This window comes from Myripristis murdjan, chromosome 4, assembly GCF_902150065.1.
Source record: "Myripristis murdjan chromosome 4, fMyrMur1.1, whole genome shotgun sequence".
NCBI classification, from domain to species: domain Eukaryota; kingdom Metazoa; phylum Chordata; class Actinopteri; order Holocentriformes; family Holocentridae; genus Myripristis; species Myripristis murdjan.
Window position 1 is genome coordinate 26,029,714 of NC_043983.1, and position 23,479 is coordinate 26,053,192.

The window sequence follows — 23,479 nt, forward strand, 5'->3', positions numbered from 1 at the left end:
TAAGACTATGAGGAGGAAGATAACCAACAATCACTATGGGAGTGATGATGACTTCACAAGGACAAAGAGGAAAACTATAGCTCTGCAGGGACTCAGTCTGTCAGGAAAGGCACAAGGAAGCCATACTCTGTTTCCCACCAAGGAGGTATGTAGTGTGAAATCACTCAGTTTCCTGCCACGCTCTCCCACTATGAGAGCCTTGTGTTCCCTGCATTAAAAGAGCGCCCCAACTCTAGGCCAAAAATCCAGACTGGCCTGTAACTGCCACTGCAAGAAAAACTGCTATCTTCAAAGAGTTGTGATTAAAATGGTCTAAATGGTCTTTCATTTTCAAATTGTCAGCTATGTCTTTTTGAAATTATACAAGGGATCTGCTTGAGTTTCATGGGGTTTAGGGTTATGGAACTCATTCTGTCCATGAGGGGCTTTATCAAGTTTTAATCTGAACAAAAACATTATCAGTCCTTAGAATTCAAGTTACTAGGTTTTCACACAACATCAGCATTATGTAACTGGCAGACGGGACTTGGCCTCATCTCTTACTTAGTTTTCTGGCTAAGGAGGACAAGGACATCCATGCATGAAATCATGATCAACTGTGGCTGCACACTTGGTATAAAGATTCCCACTGAGCTGAGACCAGTAAAAGCCAATCAAGTCAAACAGGGCATTTAATGACCATCATTTTCAGTCTCAGTCTTAAAATTACAGCTGGTAAGAGCCAAGAGAAAGGATTCAGCATTCAGAAGCTGCTAGTTAAATGATCCACAGTCTAATAAAGCAGTACAAAAGACAACAGAAGAATATGTCACAGGTCAGATTGGGTAGTCTGGTTTCTGTGGTTTTCATAAGTGTAATCTCATGCAGCAAAGCACAGGTAATTTAGATGGCTGATGGCACCAAACTTCTCAGACAAGCAACCCAGTGACTGCAATAATTTTCATACAGCTTTATTTACTGTGACCTTTTTCAGTTGTCAAACAGTGCATTAGAGATTAAACATCTTGTATGCTTACTGACTGAGCTTTTAGAATTTGAAAATAAAGTTCTGTAGAGCTAAAGATGATGGAGGATCATTGGATCCTTAAATCCTTCCATAGAAACCACATGTCTGCAAGAGAAATTTAGCACAAAGTACGAAATGCCCTCTTTAAAGTTCAGTTATGCAAGTAAATCAGACTCCTCCTGTGACCTACATTTATACTGCTGAGCAAGGATGTTTTTATGCACAGTATATAATTGGGACCCTGTGTGTTTGTGAGTATTTGTATGTGTATGAGTGTGTGTGTGTGTGTGTGTGTGTGTGTGCGTGTGTGTGTGTGTGTGTGTGTGTGTGTGTGTGTGTGTGTGTGTGTGTGTGTGTGTGTATGTGTGTCGGCACACATATGTTTATCCAGTTAAAATGAAGACCTGGCATCATCAATCGTGTAGCTAAATGCCAACATCCTTGTGGCTGCACCAGTGACTATGAGTTCAGTGTGGCAGGTAGAGTATAATTGGTGTGGGCACAAGAACAAACTATGATTTGCATCTATTAGGTATACCATGACCCTATCAACAATATTTCAATGTTGATAACACTAATGGCTGGATTACTTGTGTCCTAAACTATACAGGGCTTTGAATATGATGACGCCCATGCCGAGTACCTGTCGTCCTCGTTTTCCTGGCAGTCCTGGTAAGCCTGGTAGTCCTGGGGCACCGTCCTGCCCGGGGTATCCCTCCATTCCTTTAGGTCCAGGTAAACCAACTGGTCCCTGGGAAATTTCCACAACAACCCCAATGTCACACTGTCTTTTTGGTGGGAAAAACGACCCATTGCATACCCATGTCTCTTACAATCAAGGCCAAATATCAGTCAGCCAAGGGAGATTTATAGCCTTACTATTCCAGTATTACTCCAGTATTACTATGACTATGTGTTTTTTTTAACAATCATACCAGCTTTCTACTGCCTCAGTTGTGCTCTCATATTCCCCCTCTATGACCTGTACTGCTACAAAAAGATGTACTCCAAACCAGACCTGATCAAAATAATATTTGATAATACTTTTTTGCCCTTTATATTGCAAGACATGTACAGTTTGCCAAGTAGGACACTAAGTACAAGAGTCAGTAGTCATTTTTATGTGCTTTTCCAACGATGGACAACGTGCCTAACACTGAATGACACTGGACTTATTCTGATATACTAAACCTTATCCATCTGGTATTCCAAGCAGGATAAAATAACAGTAGGAATTAGGTCCAAGTACTATTTGAGACAGGTCTGTTCCTGACTGACACTGACAGATGGGCTACCTACTGTAGCTCTTTGTTGTAAAATCACAGGGGAGTAAGATTTTCTTTAAGCTTGCAACTAAAGCTGGCCACAGCATCAGTTGAATACTTTTTGATCATTTGCTGAAAATTATAAGTGTTTGATTTCTTTCCTCAAAATGTTCACCTATTCATTTTTTTTAAAGTTTGATGTGTCCAGCAACTCTATAGCCCACAAAAATTTCCCCACCCTTCGGTGGCCTCATTTTTCGCTCTAGAGGCCCTATCTTACACCAGGCACAATGTGGTGCCAAGCACAACGCAAGTGTCTTTGCTAGTTTCCAGCCAGCACAGTTGGCATTTTTCCATCCAGTGCCCACATTGTGGAAATAGCAAATGCATTTGTGCCTATCTGTGCACCCTTGGGTGCGTTGGCCATAAAATGATGTGTGATCGGGTGCACTGTTGGCACAATGCTGTCTTGAGGCAGTTGAAAGTGATAAAAAACAGGTCTGAAGTCAGTGGCACAGTTTTCACTGTTATTTTAAGGGAATCTTATCAAGATAGTGATGTGCCCTTGTTAATCAGGTTTACACAATGAGTAGTTTTAGCACAACTAGGCATGACAGTGATTTTTTATGTAAAATAGAGCTTGATATTGACCTTTCTGGCTTTTTGTTCTCATTTGTGTACATTACTTTGAGTTGGGGGAGTGATAAGTTTTCCTTATAGCAAAAAAGCAAAAAAACAGGCCTTTGGTGATATAGTAGTTAACTATGCTCCACACTCAGCCGCATCACTGTCACATTCCTATTCACAGTAAAGAAGCCCCCCCACTGAATTGTCATTGTTGCACTGAGGTGATGTGATACTCACTTCAACACCAGGTGCTCCACTCAGCCCAGTAGCTCCTTTCTTCCCCACTGAGCCCTGGGTAAATACACACATGCAGGGAAGAAAACATACACAGGTATTCACAAAAACACCTGAGGTTACATATCTCAGTTCCCCCAATATGAAGCGGAAATTTTAGAGAGACCATGCCTAACATGAGTCTTATGAAGAACCCCATTTGAAGGCTCTTTCTACATTTTACACAGCGCAGACACTGTCAAAGAAATATACACAGATGTGTACTGTATATTTAACACCTGAAAATGTTGTGTGAAAATGTTGGGTTAAAACACAATGAGTGCTTATGGAGATTTACAGTAATGCATAACACAAGGGCAGGGAAATTCACCAAGTGCATTACATTTACAATAGCACGCAATATTACTGTACTTACATTACATGGCCACTTGCAAAATGTTAAAAAATCTGTTTATCTTGTGATGCTATCCCTTCACTACTTTCGCTTTTTCTTTTTCTTTCAGAAAAAAAATATATAGTGCAGTCAGTCAGGATAAAGTATTGACCAAGGCCCTGACACAAGTATGCACTGCACATTCAAGTTCTATTCCCCAAAGCACCATACACACTCTGATATATCTTTCTAAGTATGATTTACCAAAGCCTTTAATCTTAAACAGACATAAAATCAAACATTTCCTGATGCATCCTGGCAGACTGTTCACTCCATTAGAGATGTTTCTAAATAAATTGCTTTGTATGTTACATATGAAGACATTGATCATGTACAGTGTGAACTCTGAGCCAAAACAAACAAATTAATTGAAATACTTCCATAGGATTTGTACAAGGCATCTCTTTTCTAATTGGTTATGCGAACACACCGTTTGACATGTTGAGGCAAGTCCATGGTATCTGATCGAGGTTTGCACGAGGTTGTTTGTGCTATGGAAAGTTATGTAATAAGAAAGCCTATGAGAAGGTGACAAGTCAAAGGCCTTTTTAGACTGCAGGCAAATAGATTTGTTTCTCAAGATCTTTAAGACAGACTATTCATACTGTTATTTTCACGTGATCAGATCTGATTTCAGTGTCCAGCCATGGCCAACCTATCTGCATGGGTTTCTGTTGTAACGACATATGTGTGAGTAACTACATACACTGGTGATGCAGTTAGCAGTTAGTAACAGCATGGATGCTGCTCAACCACTCTGAGGCACTTCTGTCATTCTGGCAGTCTGAACAATGCCAAAGAGTATCAAAAACTAGCTGTAGCCTAAGAGCAGCTGAGAGAGCAAAACTTCTCAGTTCAGGACAGCGTCTTTTCCCAAAAGACATCTGTGTTGATGCCAGCTCTACGGATTCCATGGTGAAGGTGCATGCAATGATGAATTTGCACATCAAAGTACAAAAACACAGAGTGTGATGATAATGATAATGATAAAACTGGCATATAAAAAGGTCAAGCAACACACGTGGAATTTTGCATTCTGGGTGGTCATGAAAACATGTTGAAGTTTCCTGCTTGCATTCCACAAAACTCCCTCTGATTCAAAGCCCCTCCCAACCACCTGGTTCCAGTCTGATTTTATGAGGTAAAGCATATTATTTTGTCCTCCTTTCATGATATTTCACTATGGCTGAGAAGATTAAAAAAATCATGCACAGGAGCCGGCCTAAACAATAAAAAGTATAAAGTCTTTGCACTGGCATGTTCATCTGGGGACTGGAATTAAAGAAAAAATATGCTTTGGCCAAATGTCTGTGGTTGGTCTTTCAATCTGGCGGCTAAGGTGACAGAGGGATTTTTCTTCACCCTGAGCGTCGGGTATAAGCCCAACCAAACCAAATCCAGCTTGCAATGACTGGATAAGCCTGTGTTAACACATTTATTGGCTTTATTCAGCGTCTGTCAAGTGCAAACAGATCGGGCTGGCAGAAGAGGCATTTTGATGCAGAAAACATCCAACTTATTGGCATGGAAAAGACAGATTTTCATGACTCAACAAACTATTCACTCTGTCCTTTGGTGTATAGATGTGCAGTCTGATACACCCACTCTGGAAATTCACATTCAATGAGGCATAGACTCACCGGAGCTCCCCTCTCTCCCTTTGGACCTGGCTCTCCTGCCAGCCCTGGCATTCCCTGAGAAACACAAGAAAACACACACAATTGTACTCAGATTTATGATGGATTCATATTGCAATGAATAAAGGAAATACTACTGTTATAAGTCATTCATTTTTTAAGAAAGTAATCATCATCTCTTATGACAAATTTCGAAGTTATACGATGGATTCTGAGCGGTTTCATATTTAACCTAACTAAGCACCCAAAGTACTACCAAAGGGGCACCTAAAACACTGAGTTCACGTGAAAAAATAAAAGAAAAAACGTCAAAATCAGTGTTAACGAGTTGTCAGTAGTAATAAAGGACAAAAGAGTTTTATTGACTTACAGGTGGGCCTTGCTGCCCAACAGCTCCACGAGGTCCAGTGATGCCAATATGACCCTGAAACACACACTTCAGGTCAAACATACATTTCTAAAGTAAGACTATGTTATCTAATGCAGTTTTTAAATAGTAATTTTGCATTGAATTTTTGTAAATCATGACATTTTAAATAAATTCCGTTACGGGGCACAAATCTTGTCAGATCAGACTAAGAACCAGACAACTGTAAAATGACAGTTGGCGAAGCTGTTTAAGTCTGAACTCTCATCTTTGGAAAAGGGCACATCGACCAGAAAAGCAATTCAATAATGTTTGCTTAATATATTTTGAATGACAGTTTATGCTTTCACTGAAGAAGATTTTTATAACCATTACTCTTATTTTTATTTCTGTGTCAGTAAAATATCATCAAAGTAGCAGTGCTTCTACTTGAGTGAGATGTTTTAGTGTTGTTTCCACCATCGTGTGTATACTGAATACTGTACATGTATTGTGATGGCTAAAATTGTACATTTCCATTAAGAATTATTAGGAAAAAACTATAAAAAGGTTTATGTCGGCGCCCAGGTGAATTTTGGGCATAAATGTTCTTATAACATTATTAAAGCTGATTTGCTAAAGTTGAGAAAAGATTTAACGAGTGCACAATGTCATTTTTCCATCCTTTGCCAATGGAACAACAGTTTGCCAACAACGATTAGAGTCTTAGTTCCCACTGCAGATTTGGAAGACAGTGGTTAACAAATACTGAACGTGCTGGCCAAGGCCATGAAGAGCTTATGTGAATTTTTGTAAGTGCCATTTCCTCATAAAGGGAAAGGGCAGCTCATACGGTTACAGGTAACAGCCCCACTGCATGACTACAGTATCGAAATAAAATACAGTAGTTTCCAGACCAAGCTTCTAGGTATGTATTTTATTAAGAAGGGCCACAGGTGGTTCTGACTGAATGGGGTCTATAAATTCAGCACCCAGCAGGGGAGGAAAGCCAAGTGTGACCTGTTAGGAGTCTTTAATAGAGCCCAGGGAATAACAAACAACCGCCAAAATAAAGATTAGCTTCTATGACTTTGAACCTTGGTTTCTTAAAATCTGGGTTGGGCCTGAAAATGGGTCAAGGCTTATCTCTAGTTCCTCTCCACATGACTGTACTTACAACTGTGACATGTTTTCATCAGTTTTGGCCCCAGTATGAGAAGCTAAATGTTTAATGCGATTTCCGGGATGAAAGTATTTAATAATCCAACTTTGAGCAGTCATGTAGCATTGGAAAAGCATGCTTAAGAGGGCTGTCACGATATGCAGTATCCATAGAAAATTTGAATGAAAGAATAAATAAATACAACTAATAATAAAATAAATAAATATACATACTGTACACACACACACACACACACACACACACACACACACACACACACATGCTATCAGTCAAACTCATCTTTAAATTTGCTTATTGTAAGTTTTGTCTCTTGGCAAATGAATTACACTCAAAATATTAATATTGTGTTAATGTTAATATTTTATTTTTTAAATATCATGGTTAGAGTCAATACATATATATTGCAACACTCCAAGCTGAGGTCTTGAGAGCGTGCCATTCTAGATAGCATTCCAGCTGTGCTTATCATATTTGACACTTAGATGTATAAATATTTTATTGCATGTGTGTTTCTGATTCTGACTGTGCAACTACATGGTAAGAAAAAACACTAACAAGTCACAGGAAATCATTGAAGTCAATAAGCTGAGAACGGTTGCCCACCGCTGATTTTTTTTTTTTTTTTTACAGCCATCAGCCACTTACAGCCAGATTCAGAAAAAAAAAAAAAATATGCTTGGGGGAGGGATACTGCCATTATTGGGGGTCAATGATAAGCTCTTAAATTACTTATTTATTCATTTGTAATTTTCATTTAATGTTACCTACCCAGAACTTACTAGCTAGCTATGTTAACTCATCAAAATAAAGTAACATTTAGACATGATTTGCATGTTCAGTAACTTTGTAAATGCCCAAGACCACTACAACTGGAGCCTTTCACATCCAGTCTTAGAGTGTGCTATTAACCAAGTTACTTGTAGTTTGAATTATGGTGTGTGTGTGTGTGTGTGTGTGTGTGTGTGTGTGTGTGTGTGTGTGCGTGTGCACGCGTGTGTGAGTATGCATCTGTGTGTGTGTGTGTGTGTGTGTGTGTGTGTGTGTGTGTGTGTGTGTGTGTGTGTGTGTGTGAGTATGCATGTGTGTGTGTGTGTGTGTGTGTGTGAGTATGCATGTGTGTGTGTGTGTACTTTTGGATATTTAAGCATCAAGTGTCTTCAAGACATGCAACGACAAAACAACAAATTTCCCCTGAGCCTTATTACTGGGAATTTGGTAATCCTGTGTGCTGCCTCCCTCCTCTACTACATGTGTGGTCTCCTCTTATCTCAGCTGAGCAACATTTCAATAGAACACTAAAAGAGCGGAAAAATGTCGGAAACAACAAAGCAGACAAGTACAATGAGGAGTGACTGTGTGATATGTTTGATGTTGGATTAGTGGTTTTGTCTACCTGATATCCCTCATCACCAGGCTCTCCACGCTCTCCTCGCTCGCCTGGAGGACCCTGTGCAGACACACACACACACACACACACAAACAAGCACATAAACATACACAGATGGCCACACATACATCCACAAAGTATGTGATGAGCTGGGCAGCCACTTTAAAACAGAGTTCACTTCACATGGCAGCAAATGTGAAACAACTCCTACAGAGGTGACCTATGAGTCTAATAGAAAGATGTAATTCCACCTTGACCCCAATTTCCAAGCTTTTCCAGGGTTGCAACGAGACAGAGAGTACCATTGTATTGCTCATGCTATGTGCTCCAACACTGTGCCAACTTGATAATCCAATACTACTCTCTCTTGTACTGTAGGTTGCTATCTATACCAGTGTGGAAGTCCAGGACCCTCGACTGTTGATGCTATGCACAGTGCACTCAGTATACCAATCCAGTGCTGGGAAATGTCTCCAAAATGCATAAGAGTCAGGACAGTATAACTGTAAGCTTTCCCACGCTGCTAAGACTCTTTGATATACCCTGATCCTCTTTTAATATTAGTCTAAGGCCTTTGTTTTCTTGGCCAAAAAAGGAATAGACAGAATCCTCGAGGTAACTTGAGGTGACTAACTGCACTAACCAGCCCTCTTGCCCCCTGTCAAATGCAGTAATACTGTGTATAAATTCACAATGAGGCCATGTACACATGTGAGTTGTGATCTGGCTAGAAAAATGTAACCATAAAAATGTATTCCATCATCACAGCGATTCAGGATGCATACTGTATGCTAAAGTTACATAGGCTTCCACAGTGCAGGTTGCAATGAAAGTTGCACTGTTTTGTCCAGGCCATAATGCCAGGGTTCGCAGGCCTGAATCAAACAGACAGGAGAGTGTAGGGGAGCAGGAGGGAGAGTCTGAAGGAAAGCAAGACCTACTGGTTCACCTAAGGGCCCGGCTGGTCCTGGGGTCTTATTGTCCTCTCCTGGGTAACCCTGGAACACAGAAACACACAGAAACACACACACACGCACGCACGCACGCACGCACGCACGCACGCACGCACGCACGCACGCACGCACGCACACACACACACACACACACACACACACACATATAATTTTGTAACCTGTGATATTAATCAAGAATATGCTTTTTCAGTAAATTTAAGCATTAGCAGAAATCCAGATATTGAAATAAGCGCTGCTCAAACACCAACTGATGTATATTTTGAGAGGACTGAAAAAACATGGTAGTGTATGCAGGAGGCCAAACACATTCCAGAGCTCATATTACCTTTTCACCTTTAGGCCCTGGTGGTCCAATGGGCCCTGGCTTGCCAGGGTGACCCTAAAAAAAGAGGACTTTGATTATTTTACTGAACTAAACCATTATACTGGCAAGTGCATGTTCCTCTGGGGGCCACAACCTCTACTGTAAAGGTTGCCAGCATCGAATTAATCAAAAGCATTTAATATAAACACACCTCCTTGCAAGGGAAGAGCTCATACAATTCATCACTTGGATTTGGCACAGCCTGAGAAATCACTCAACAACCTGGGTGGAGTGTGAGCCAGTTTAAGAATGTTCATACACACACATTCACAAAAAGGGACAAAGTGAACTTGAGGTGCCCTGCTCATGTTATGTAACTTTAACACAGTGATGCTGGAGTTGACCTGACTGAGGATCTGCCCAGAGACAATGTCCACCCTCTGATTATTTTCTCCTCTCTTCTCTGGCCAGGTTTGCTTAGCAGCACTGATAGGCCATGTAAAATTTAGTTTTATGTTCTGATTAAAGAGACTATCCAGGTAGCAGGAAAACCTGGCTTATTAAAGGGTAAGATCACACACTAATTCCCTCTGAGTCAAGGTTCAAAGCCAATGCAAAAATGTTCAGAATGAGGAAGGGCAGGTGGATCAGCTTAGCAAGACTAAAAGGAAATGCAGTTCTGAGTGAAATATCAGTTGATTTTTCAAGATCAAATGTCTAATAGCTTGAAACGAAGTAAGGTTGCTGGCATTTTTTGAGTACTTAATGCATGTAACTTCTGAGGAGTTTATTACAGTGGTATGTGTACTGTAAGGGCAAATCAGAAGACAAAACCTCTGGAGATGACTCTGCTGAGAAAACATGTTCTGTTTGGAAACAACCCATATTATGTACGTTTGTGCACATGCATATGTGTGAACTCTTGTGTACACAGGCTGTCATAAAATTACAGGTAGGATGAACTCACTGTGTATCCCATCAGTCCTGGTTGTCCCTCAGGCCCCATAACACCAGGCTGACCCTGGAGGTGATGTAGAAAACATACACAATATACTGTGAATCAGCTATTTGTGTTGGTATTGTACTCTGATTCAAATAAAATTACCTAAATTAAATATATCTAAACATGTCATTTTAATGATGTATACATTTTTTTCTTCCAAGCTATCAAAACACGATAGCTGAGCACCTCTGCTGCAAAAAGATTTATCTTCTTGCAGGCATGTCTTTTTTCTTTCTTTTTCAGATCTAGAAAAAAAGGTCATTTGAAGCTCTGAAGTTAGACTTTATTACTCATGCCAAAATCTGATTAGGTTTGCCCTAACATCACCTGATTAGAAACCTGCAAGTTGTAATTTACAAGAGAGGGAGATTAGTTTTTACAAATAATTCTGTGATTGTAGAGATTAATTAACAAATTACCTCTGAATAACACTAAGACGGTAATCCATCCATGGCTTATTACAGCAGATTTAAAAAAACAAACAAATAAATAAGGCATGGTAATGTACAGTGCATGAACTCCCAAACAGGACATTTGTATAGAAGACAAAACAATTTTGAGGTTTTCAATAAGACTCACCAATTATAAAGCTCAAAGAGCACATGCCAAACTGTAGCAACAGGCAAACTTGATACAATATTGTATGACTTCAGGTTCATTATTAGCAATTTGACAGGACTGAGATGTCTTAATATGATTTAAGATGCACGTACATTGCACCTACACTCTATTAATTATGCTCCATGAGAATCAAATCAACTAAAGAATTGCCTCCTGTATATACAATGGGATTTCTGAGTGATAATGCAATATTCTCTATCACAGCATAGGGCATATCCTCCAAGCACAGCCTATATGACAGATACATCATGTGTGACAGCCTACTGGATGCCAATAATTCACCTTTTCAGAACATGGGAAAATGCTGCTAATAGTAAATACTGAATTGATAGAACTGAAACAATGGTTTTTACTCCCAAGCAGATGGTTGCTTTTGAATACTGATAGAAACTTTTCTCCCATTATATCAGTTATCATGTATCATATCATTATATAATTTCTGTAAGAGATCTGAGTGAGGTGAAAAAAGGAGGAGTGGGGACTGACTGGTGGGCCTCTGGTTCCCCTGGCACCTTTCAATCCCGGCTCGCCTGGCTGGCCAATGTCTCCTGCTGATCCAATCTCACCAGCGAGACCTGGAGGGCCTCTTTCTCCCTGGAAGGAGACAGAGGGTCAGGGTCAGGTCAAAAAATAGCAATAGTGAGAGCAAATCTGCGGGGAGGAGCCCATCTTTCAAGCAGACTGTCTGGGTTCAAGCCTCCATGATAGCAATCATCCATGCTGTTGAGGTATCCTGAATGCCTTCCAGCTCCAGGGCTGCTGATCTTGAGCTGGCCATGACCTCTGAACTCTCCTTAAAGGGGAGCAAACAAAAAGAGTATTTTGCAAATCTTCACACACACACACACACACACACACACACACACACACACACACACAAATCACAGGGGAAATGTTGTTCTTGATAATAAAAAAAAAAAAAGAGGTTAGAGGAAGGAAAATATTTACTGAAATAATATAGCAGTAAACTCGGTGTTAACAGGCTGCTGGAGATGTGCATAAACTGAATAAGGTCACAACAGTGTTTGTAGACATTTGGCCATCAGTGGACCATCACTGGGCTTGACCAGCTGAAGTGTTTATATTCAGACATGAAAGGAAAAGAAGAGAGGCTTAGCAGGACAGCCACAAAGTGAGCAAGCTTTCTAAAGTGCTGGTTCAAGAGGCTTGTTTATCTCTTCCAAACTTCCGCCAAACTTGGTCAGCGTTATAACAGTTGACCTGGAAAATGGATCAGACAAATGAAAAGAGATGACTTAGTGGTCATCTGGAACCACATGAATGCTGAAGGGCCTTGGATTGTGTCCTTCTTCTTCCTGTTGTTTTACTGCAGAAAAACATATTGTTTCAGACAATGCCAAATGCTGGCGAACAAAGCTCTTACCTTCTTGCCGTGGCGTCCTCGGTTCCCTGGCAGCCCCGGTTTTCCCTCTGGCCCCTGTAACATAAGACTCATTATATGATGACCACACACAATGAACACATTTTTTATCAATGAAGGCAGTGACACACAACACAAAGGAGAACTTTCTGTGGAACTATAAAGATCAACCAAGTGCAATTTATCTCATCTTTGCTTTTTAATTAACAACATCTTGCTGCCAGGAAATACTTAATCAGACTGAAGTGTGTTTTTGTTTCCTGTTGTTCATTGTGTTGTCAATTTACATCTGCTTAAGAATGCTTTGATCACCACCCTGAGGGTCCTGATACTGCATTTTTCAGATGATACCAATTGGTAACTGTATCAGCTCTGTGTTGCTCCTATTCCACAATGTCATTCATAAAGTTTATCTAATTTTTCTCTGTGCTGCGTGCCAAAATGGCCACAAGACTTTGCTGAAGAGAAGACTGACCCCTACTGGGACACATGGGCATTATCTCCCTAAAAAACAGTTTCAGCTTTATCTGTTCAGTTGCAGGCAGCTATTTAAAATTTTCAAGGTGTGATGAATTTCCCGGTGTGTCAGAGAAAAGCAGCCTGGTGATTTATCAATACCTTGACGGCTCTCCCATAAATAGCCACTGAAAGAAACCTGTCAAGCCAGTTCTGCAATGAGCTGAACTCTCCTGACCCTCTACCTAACTTTACTGTCTACTTAAGTTGTTTAGAAAGATATCTCATCTGTGCCCACCAGACTGTCAATATAAGCAACAATTTGTTTTCACTGCCCTCTGTTCAATGGAGATTATTGAACTGAGCTGGTGTGTCTGGTTTAGAAAAGGTTTAAAAACAAACACACAAACAAGCAAAAAAACAAATAAATAAAATAAACTTACACGAAAACCCTGCTTCCCTGGCTCACCAGGTGGTCCTGGGAATCCAGGGTCTCCTTCTGACCCTCTGTCCCCAGGCTCTCCCATGGGCCCACGATCACCAGGTTCACCCTGGGAGAAAGAGGGAGAGAGTGAGTGTGAGGGGGGGGGGGGGGGGGGGGGGGGGGGGGGGGAGAGAGAGAGAGAGAGAGAGAGAGAGAGAGAGAGAGAGAGAGAGAGAGATAGTCAAAGAAAAACACAGACAGGGTGAGAGAGTTCAGGTCATGATAGGTTTCATATTGCAAATAAAGAGAGGTCATCAGGCCAGACTACCTATGGCTCATATAAGGTGGTAGACATAACATCACATAGGCTTTCATTTGAGCACAGTAGCTGTACCATTAAAATTAACCCTTGACCATCCAGTGTCCATGGATGAGTAGACAAGTGCATTATCCAAACAAAGGCCATAAGAGCTTATAACTACTGTTGTGATATGGGTTATGCTGAACAAAACACAAAAAGACCTTCAAGGGTTTACCTTGGGTCCATCCTTCCCTTGAGGGCCGTCTTCACCAGGGGGACCAGGAGGACCCTACAAACACAAAAGCATGTGAGACAAAACCTCTCTGCTCTTGGTATAGCAATATAATCATCACAACCCTAATACTGCTCTGCCATGACAGAGTGTCAGGTATTCTGTAGTTGAAGATTTGCTCATTTATCTTCTTGTTGAGACTTTGGTGATTTTGTCATTTTACAATGCATTTTGAATGAATTTTCTTGGTCCAACAGAAACTCACAAACACAAAAATTAAATGAGGAGAAATGATAGATTTTTCGGCATTAGAACCAGTGTGTCCCAAACATTTTTAATTTATATTTTAGGCATGCAGTATCTCATCCAGAATGACTTATATCAGTAGATTATGCTTTATTTCCTAGATCACAGATTACTAAAAGAATGTAAAGGTCAGAACTACAGTAATTGATCATCATTTTTACTTCTTTAAGATAATAGCTTGTTTGAAGTAGAGGAGAATGCTGCTAAATGGCAAATAGCACTGATTGTGGAAAAGGGGGCATTCGAAGATGAGACAGGGAGTGAGTCTACTGCCCTGACTGAAGTGGCCAAATGTCCACTCAGGGATGGTGATTACCTCCATAATTTAATTGTGTGGTTCCCATCAGCATAAATTTGGTTTAACATGTATAGTGTGTGGAGATGATTTATTTGTTAACTCAAAGCCATGGGCCATATAACCCGAAACATGTGTGCCACAGAACAGAAGAGCCTTGAAGTGTTGTGTTTTCCTTTGCTAAATGGATACTGATGGGATTAACTGAACAATACCCACCAATATCACGTTTTCAAAGACTAATAAGCTGAAAAAGTGCCTGTCCTTGAAACATCTGTGTTGAGGAGAATGTACAGAGAAGTGGCCAGACTGTTAGTAATATCATGTGTGAGCCCAGATGCACAGAGGTCTTTTTGTCCATGCAACATCTCTGGGCTTTCCTAAGAGTCAGACAAGACCAAAGAATTATAGGGAAAAGAAGGGCGTAAAGGGACACGTCCCAAGAAATCCTCTAATCTCTAGGGATGAGACTATATTCTTTTCTCACAGTACAATTCGATCTGCCATATGGGGTTCACAATTCAACACAACCACAATACCATGTGATAAATAAAAGCTTGGTGACAACAAAGTCTAACTGTGCAGAATTATGTTTATTTCTCAAATCTTTCTAGCAACAGCATTGGCTTACTAGAATGTAAACAATTTAAAAATGTTGTCATTACAAAGAACATAAAATTATTTAGAAGGAGCGCTTGTGAAATTATGATGTGCAAGCCATCTCATTTGTGCTCACTAAAGTAGAATAAATGCAGCTAACATAGTGATTCATTTTTTGGTCCCATGACAAGTTCCGTCACATTTTTGTGATGTATTTGAATTTATTAATCTCTTTAAACGTGTTCTCCTCCATACAAGTTACTACATTAACATGAGAGGGTGAGAGATGTCCTGAAGTTGTTTTGTTTGAACTAGTTTGTCAAAGAATCCGAATAGGAATGCTCACTCTATCTGTTATATTGCTGTGTGCGGCACAGAAAGACTCAAGGCCCAAGCAGCACTGAAGGTTATTGATATAGTCCATCAGACAAAAACAATTCCATCGCTCTTCTCCAGACAAGTGGGGTCACATATTCTCGTTAAAATGAGAGGACAGTAAATATACGGCTGGCTTGGACTCGCCCAAACACAAGCAAGAAAGGGATTAGCGTGTTGTTTGGAGCCACTCACTCTCATTCCCAGCTGTCCCTGCTCGCCTTCTGCTCCTGGAGGCCCGACATCACCCTGCAGGGGCATACAGAACAACACAAGGCTGCTCAGGAGGTCAGAGCACATACATTCTCTCTCACACACACATTCCATCAGTGGTTGAACCGGGGGCTGTGCCAGACATTGACAATCAGTTGTTTTCTCACCCCAGGCTGAAGTCATGTCTAAGTACAAATTTACTGAGCAAGTTCACAGGTTTCACACTAAAGGAGGATGGTGCTGGAGGAAGATGCAAAAGGCCGATGTTTTCTGAGGTGAAGGGAGAGGACAACTGTGATGGCAGTAGAGATGGAGGAGCACCACTGACCTTTAACCCCGGCTCTCCAATGGCACCAACTTCTCCCTCTGCACCAGGTGCACCCTGAGAAGAACAGAAACAGAGGAACAGGGGTGAACCAGTCCTTAATATACATTAATATGTAAGGTCATCACCACAATTGAATAGAACAGGTAAAATACCTCATGTCCTTGCTCTCCATCAGGTCCTGCTTCTCCAGGAGGTCCTTTGGGTCCCTGTAAGATTAACAACCATTGAAAGGTCATTGGGAGAACAATCATTTTTGAAAATTTCATTTACACCATGTGAAGGAATGCCAACACAGACATGATGCATAACTCTAGCCTCTTATAAAAACACAGTATAGCAAAGTGTAAATATCTAGAAATGAACACAACTGTGAGGCATAAAAGCCAGGACTCATGTTAAAGATCAGACAAAAACAAGATGACAGCCATAATATGAACCTTGCTTCTGGCCTTATTGAATTCTCTTAACCAAATAAATATTTGCATCCGATTATCTGTCATTCTTGATGTTCCTGAGGAGTTCATGATTTTCCAGGAAAATTGTGAACTTGAAGGCCAATCCATGTGGGGAGCCATGAGGCATGGAGTTTTAAGATGTGGATGCGTGAAAGAAAGAGAAGGACAGAGGGAGAAAAGAAAAAAGACAAATCTAACAGGAAAATAGATGGATAAAGAGAAAGGCGAGACACAAAGAAAGCTCTTGTTTGCATCAACGTCTGGAAAATGAGTCATTCACATCAATAACCCTGTTCTCCCCCCTTCCCTCCAAAATCTTTCAAACAGCTGATTTACTGGTGACGTGTAACATCGGCGCTTGTGAATCGTTTCGAGTGGAAGATAAAAAACAATTCCAACCCCAACAGTGTCTTCCTCAAAGGCATGAGACCCAGCATGAACCCTGATTAATGATCTGTCTGTGAGGCTCATCTTTGCAAGCACTAATTCAGCTATGTGTGTGATCCCCCGCAGTCATTATAGGTTCCAGACGGGGTGGTGTTCACAATGTGTTGTCTGTCAGCGTTTCCTGAAACAACAGTGTCATCACAAACAGTTGGGAGTCGGTGTACTTACTGGTTCACCCTCGGGTCCCCTCTCACCAGTGCTTCCTGGATTACCCGGTTTACCCTGAAAACACACACATCACCGTGAGTTCAGGTTAGCTTGGTTCATTAATTTGTTACTGCGAAAGGAAAGCACTGCAAAAAGTTAGTCTTGGCAAAGGTTCTCATCTCATCATTATTATCATCATCATTACTGATTTAACCACAAAAACAAGTTAGATGATGAGTGAGTGTAATCTTATGATACAGCCTGCAGATTCAGTGCAGAAAGGCTTTGATGTAGCCCAGGGGATCGGCTTTCCTGTAATATCAGATCTCTTGGATACAGCCCAAGAATTGTGCTGCCAAGTTTAGACAAGGCAATTTTTGCTAGAGACAGCGACTACTCTAATATTTACATAATAAGACATTACGTTTGCATGGCAATTTTTCTTATTTTCCCGGTGCTTCTGTCAGCTAAAGCAAGGCAATTCAGAGGAAACAGATCTGGAGGGTAAAGAAACAGCTGGTAGAGCCAAGTGTGATAATTAATGTGCTACAAGTGGATGAGACAGAAGCAAATTCCAGCGACATCAAGTATCAGGTGCAGAAGAAATTAATCTACAACCACTACTGTAAAACACTACAACACAACTTACAACACAGAATAAAGAAAAATGAAAGTCAGACAAACAACCATTTGCACAGCAATTTTGATTGTGGGTTATTTGTAATTTGGCAGCTAAGGCGTAAAGATTTTTCCGCTTACGCTTACCTAAAGTTTGATTGTATGCAGGCATAGAGGAGTAAGGCTGTGTTAATAACATTGTGGGAAAAACAGAAAAGGAAATTAACTAAATGATGTCATAGCCCACATGTGACGGAGCTGAGATTAATTTAAACTTACACTTTAGAGAAAAAATTTAAGTCAGTGTTTCTAGTCAATACAGTAACTATATCAACCAGAGAAACCAATAATGGTTAATAATGACATCTCATAATAATACAATCAAGAAAGGACCGACATCATTTGTGTACTCATGAATCCATCAAGACTTGAATCACTTAATCACTTGTGAATAGTTTTAATGATATTGAACAGGGACAGAGTAGGTCATAAGTCATGACAGCTGCTTTGAATGAAGTTTTTTTTTTTTTTTTTTTTTTTTTCCAAACCAGTCACAAGATGGCGCTATGAGTCCAGAGGCTGTAAAGGAAAATGCTGCTCCCCACTGCAGCAGGGCATTCACTACAACATTTTCAGCAGATAAGTTCATCACAGCGGTCCAGTTTGTCATAGAGCGTAAGAACTAAGGAGGCATATTCATTCCTCCTGCACAGCATCATTAGTAAAACGTCACATCTAGAATGTAAATTACATCTTGAAAGGACTTCTACCAGAGACAGTAGGTCAAAGCAAATCACTCTTAGAACTTGAAAACAGTTGCTCTCCTCTGACACCATGACCTGTGTGTTAAGTGTGCTGTGACCTCAACCTAGGCAAAAGACCACTCAGAGACTTAGCAGGACATGCCGCTGATAGCCCTGGACTGTGAGTATGTTTGTGTGCCCAAGGTGTGTTTGAGCATGTATATATGTGATTGTATATGTGTATATTTGAAAGTGAAGACACACCTGCATGTGTCCATGTGTGGGTTTGTGCCTCAGTTAAGAGTAATTACAAACCAGGCTAACCTGTCAAATATTACGCCAAATTCATGATTAGAGAGAGTGGAAAGCAGCTCATTTGTCAGTGGAATGTGAGACAAGCCAAAGATGTGAGAATGAATCCAACACTGAGTGGGGATGATCCTCTTTTGTGACTCAGGGGTAAATGGATGAGACATGCTTACTATAACATACACACTGTGGAGACAATAACCACTTGAATTGCCCCAAAAATGTCTTTTTTTCATGGCATCAAAACAGTCTAGTCAGTGTAGTCAGGTGCAACTGTATTAGTTTCATCTATATCCTATTTGTTACAGATGAAATGACTTTGCTGCTGAAATAACCAAAATTTCCAACAGGGATTTCTCAAGTTTCAAAAGGAGCGTTAATAAAGGTCTTTGCTTTTAACTACTGCAACTTCCTCTTGGGCAACTTTATTGGTTCAAAAACCTTCATGTAATAAGCAGTTTACATTACAGGTGAAAAGCAGATGTGGAAATAATTTACAAGTCTGAGCATTTTATTGTGTTGTCTGTTGTAGCCATAGTGATATTCCTTGCCACAACATTCACTCCCATCACCCAAACAAGATAATTAAAGCTTTCAAAGGGTAATGCAGAGTAAAAAAAAATACATTACAAAGTAAATACTCACAGGTTTCCCAGGAGGGCCTCTCTCTCCTGGACTGCCAGCCTTGCCCTGCACCAAGAAAAGTCAAGTTGTGAATGACAGATATCCAGTTTCGATCAGCACCGCTCATTAAAACAACACTGAATATTTGGACATTTCAATCTGGAATGGAACTGATAATTGCTGATTTTATGCCTATTGGCTTTATGATTAGACACATTATTACTCCATCCCTCCAGTAGAAATCCTCAGACTTATAGAATCTATGCCATGGTACACCCAAGCTGTTCTGGTGGCTCATGGTAGCCAAACACCTTACAAAGAAATTTTATGTTGTTTTTTCCTTTAATTTCTCACCTGTGTGCATTTGTAGCCTTCGTGGCTAATGGAGACAATAGCAATATGACACCCATAATACAGGTAAAAGAGCACCTTATTTTTTATTTTATTATTATTTTTTTTTTTTTTTTTTGGCATTTCAGCTGTATTTGATAACTGTAGACATAATGGTACCTTCAGTAAAGCAACAGAGTATATATGGGGTGATGCAGGTTGTCTGCAATGATCCATTTATCCAAAACAACACATTCTAAATGGTGACGACCTAGAGCTGGATTTTGTTTTCATCCCTGATACAGAGCTACACATTAGTGCCAGTTAAAGTACAGTGGAGTGTTAACTTTATATTGCTATGACTTTATTGACGTAGTTCAGGTTCCATCACTAAAAGCTTGTATTAGTTTACAGTAATTAAGTTTGATACAAAGCCCTCAAGACAAAGGCACACTGCAAATAAAAACGGATTAAAGGCCCACCATGCTCCTTCACAGATCTTAACAACACTTTAAACCTGCATTTACAGAGGCCTGAGGCTGCCATTAGATGTTATGGTAATGTGTACAATTATGTGTGTGTATGTGTGTGTGTGTGTGTGTGTGTTTTGGTATGTGATGACTAGGGCACTGCACAATGATGCCTTCTGTTTTTATAGCCAATGACCGGTCTAGGCTTTGGGAAATAGAGGAACAGATAAAACTGCCCTGTCATCTCCTGACGGCCTAAAGCGTTCACAAACAATTTACATTATTAACCCTTCAGCACATGAAGACACCAAGCAAGCACTTTGGACATTTTAACTTTGGACACTGACATTGTAACTTCAACTGGGGCTCACAAACATTGTTGTTTATCATCCATTATCTCCTGCTCTCCCTCCTTTCTTGTCTTTTTTTCTGTACAGTGTACCACCTACAGTAATACTTTCTGATACAGCAGAAATAGCATTTTGATAATCTAAAAAAAAAAAAAAAAAAAAAAAAAAAAAAAAGCTTTATGAAAATATTGCTCACTATGAATCCTGGTTCGCCTTTTTTTCCGATGTCACCCCTTTCACCCTGTAAAGAAAAACATTACACATTTTTGCAAGGAAACAGAAAACTCTTTCCCAGAAAGTGCTGCAATTAATTGCACAGCAAATGCAATGTTCTGAATGTGATGTAATAATTGTAATGATTCCCTTGTTATAAAGTAGGATGGAAAATTTTCACCTGAAAGTGCCATAGTTTCTTCCACTCCACATGCACATTGAGGATCTATCCCACCTACTGGTGGGATAGCAGCATTGTAAACCCAGTGAAAGCTTTTTACACAGGGTGTGTGTGTGTGTGTGTGTGTGTGTGTGTGCATATGTTTACCTTGGCGCCCTCAGTGCCTAGTTCTCCCAGTGGGCCATCTGGACCCTGGGGACCCTGTGTGACAGAAGGTGAGACACACATTGCAATTGATATAATCTTTGTAAGATAAACAAACAAACAAAAAAAAAATCTGTGTCTCCAAAGACGAATGAGGTAAATTTAACATAAGCAGGTATTCAGACACACATATGATAGTGATGTTGTAATAAAACCACCAGCAGGGTTATCAGCTTCTTTATCTCCTTAGGTGTTTCTTCTGCCTGATGTCACAGGCTGCCACCCCCATAAAAATCCCTGGGGTTTCCCTCCACCACACAGGTAGAAAGATGGATTAGGATCTGTAAATACAGAGGCAGCCCCCTCCCTCTCTTTCAGTGTCCCCTCTCCTCTCAGCCTATCTCTCACCCCCCCCCCCCCCCCCCCCCCCCCCCCCCCACCCTCTCCTCTTTACCTCTGAAGGCCCCTCTATCTGCTGCCAGACTGTTTTCTCTGAGCTTCTGGCTTTCAATTAGACTTCCCTCCCTCTGCTCCCTCCAAGCTCCCAGGCATTCTGCCCCAGCTTTATCATTCTCCCTGTTCCTTCCTGTAGTTTCACTTCATAGTTCAGCATTCACTGGAACAATTATTTTTGCTGATTTTGGAATCTGCTGGAACATCATTCTCAGTTTTTAAGTCTGTTCCACTCAATTAGTTTGCCCAAAATAGTCATGAAATTAATCCAAACTATGGCCATGTTGTGATAAATTTACTAGCTTCATCAACATGTACTGTCCACTTAGATAAATTTGCCTAACATGTATGTGATGCATTAAAAATAAATAATGTGAGACATAGAGCTTTTAGTGTAAGAGGTTGGTCAATGTAATAAACAACCACTTACCAACAAATCACAATTCAAATTATTATGCAAGAAGCAAAGAAGGCCTTTCTGAAGCAAGTGCAATGTACCTCTATTTCACTACAAGTGATCATCATACAAGGCTTCTTCAAGCACTCAGGTATGAGTAATCAGAGATGGCCAGATAGGAGAGGTGAAAGACATAAAAATTCAGAGAATGTACTTCCCATTTTCCCACGACAATGTGTGCAATGAATGTGCACCGCACTCATCTTTCGGAACTAGCGCAGGTGTGTGCCAACTGGGGCAGGTGTGCAGCACATATTTTAGCCCCAGGACACATTCGCTTTTATAACCCCAAGGGTTACGTGATAAGAGTGAGCGATACGTAGGGTTAAAATAACAAGTACTCAGAGACTGTCCTCAGGACTGGCACAGTGAAGGAGTTTCACTTTGTTCCCATTCCTTACACTGGGGAGTGTTAATCCAAATAATCCTAACCCTATGGACAAACCAAAGTGCTGAGAAAGCATGCATGTTTATAACCAACTGCTCTTCCAAAAACAACAGTGAATATGGGAAATTGTTATTTAGCTTCAAATGGTGAGCTTTTAGAAATGTCACTGGTCCACAGTGAGGTATATGCCTTAAGAATGCAGATGGATCACATATGCTTTCTTAAAGAAGAGATTTGGATATAACTATGGACTGCCTCAGAAAGACAGGAAATGCAACCCACAAACTGACACATGTATAGATTACAGTAAACAACACAAGCAGTGGCATGCTAAGTGCTGCCATGTGTTTTGCCTGGCAACGCTACATGTTCAACAGGAGAAAAATAAGTGATGAGAGAATGAAGGGAAACAAGTGAGGGATGAGTGATTAAGTGAGAGAGGTAGTGCATTGCAGTGAAGCCATGTGTAACATGTCTGAGCACTCTATGGCTTGTTTCTACCCCACTTTCTTGCATCTACTAAGATAGACATATGTTCGTTTGGAGAGCTCTAGCCTTGGCACTGCTTGGCAGCCTGGCACAGGAGTAATAACTGATCTGATTACACAGCCAAGCCACAATGAAACAAGAGAGGTGGAAGGAGGCTCCTGTAGAAAGTGCTGATTCAAGCCAGGAGTAGTTAAGAGGACACAATCCATCACTTTGTGAAAAAGTAAAAAGATTCATGAGGGGGAAATGAGTACCTAACCAATTAATTACAACCTCTTTAATGTAACGTATAATGACCAGCTAGACCTGGCTGTCTGTCAGGGAAAAACAAATCGTTGGCCATAAATTGACTTTAATGAAACAGAGTCCTGGTCAAAGCTGTTGTAAAATATCCAATAAATGCACACCTGTGTCCACATAATGATTAGTCTAAATTTTAATGTGCTCACCAAAAATAACTGCTTGTTTAACCATTTGATTTAGCTATGGTGCAAGAATTATTGTGCTTGGTGAAATATAGCAGTACAATAGAGACACCACTGGATAACTGTTATTTAATTATTGACAATTAAAAATTTAAAAAACAGCATTTGAATTCTTCCTTTTGTTAAGCAGCTAACCCTAATCCTAAAAGCACTGAGTTATATTATAGTTTCTAGGAGATGTAACACATAAGACATTCCAAGTCTTCCAATTCTGCAAAGAGCTTAAAATTCTATTTCAGTTTACC

General features: G+C 40.4%; 1 protein-coding gene across 1 annotated transcript in view; it reads right to left on the reverse strand.

Annotated features, from left to right (window-relative positions):
- col24a1 (collagen type XXIV alpha 1 chain) overlaps positions 1–23,479 on the reverse strand; it is a 115,770-nt gene that overhangs the window by 13,522 nt on the left and 78,769 nt on the right. The window contains exons 29-47 of the mRNA XM_030050414.1: positions 20,966–21,019; positions 20,621–20,665; positions 19,296–19,340; positions 17,002–17,055; positions 16,084–16,137; positions 15,932–15,985; positions 15,586–15,639; positions 13,818–13,871; positions 13,301–13,408; positions 12,405–12,458; positions 11,507–11,614; positions 10,364–10,417; positions 9,418–9,471; positions 9,060–9,116; positions 8,125–8,178; positions 5,573–5,626; positions 5,206–5,259; positions 3,136–3,189; positions 1,650–1,757 (exon numbers count right to left, since the gene is read on the reverse strand). Of these exons, the coding sequence (XP_029906274.1) occupies positions 1,650–1,757; positions 3,136–3,189; positions 5,206–5,259; positions 5,573–5,626; positions 8,125–8,178; positions 9,060–9,116; positions 9,418–9,471; positions 10,364–10,417; positions 11,507–11,614; positions 12,405–12,458; positions 13,301–13,408; positions 13,818–13,871; positions 15,586–15,639; positions 15,932–15,985; positions 16,084–16,137; positions 17,002–17,055; positions 19,296–19,340; positions 20,621–20,665; positions 20,966–21,019 (1,173 nt within the window). The remainder of the gene's footprint in view (positions 1–1,649; positions 1,758–3,135; positions 3,190–5,205; positions 5,260–5,572; positions 5,627–8,124; positions 8,179–9,059; positions 9,117–9,417; positions 9,472–10,363; positions 10,418–11,506; positions 11,615–12,404; positions 12,459–13,300; positions 13,409–13,817; positions 13,872–15,585; positions 15,640–15,931; positions 15,986–16,083; positions 16,138–17,001; positions 17,056–19,295; positions 19,341–20,620; positions 20,666–20,965; positions 21,020–23,479) is intronic.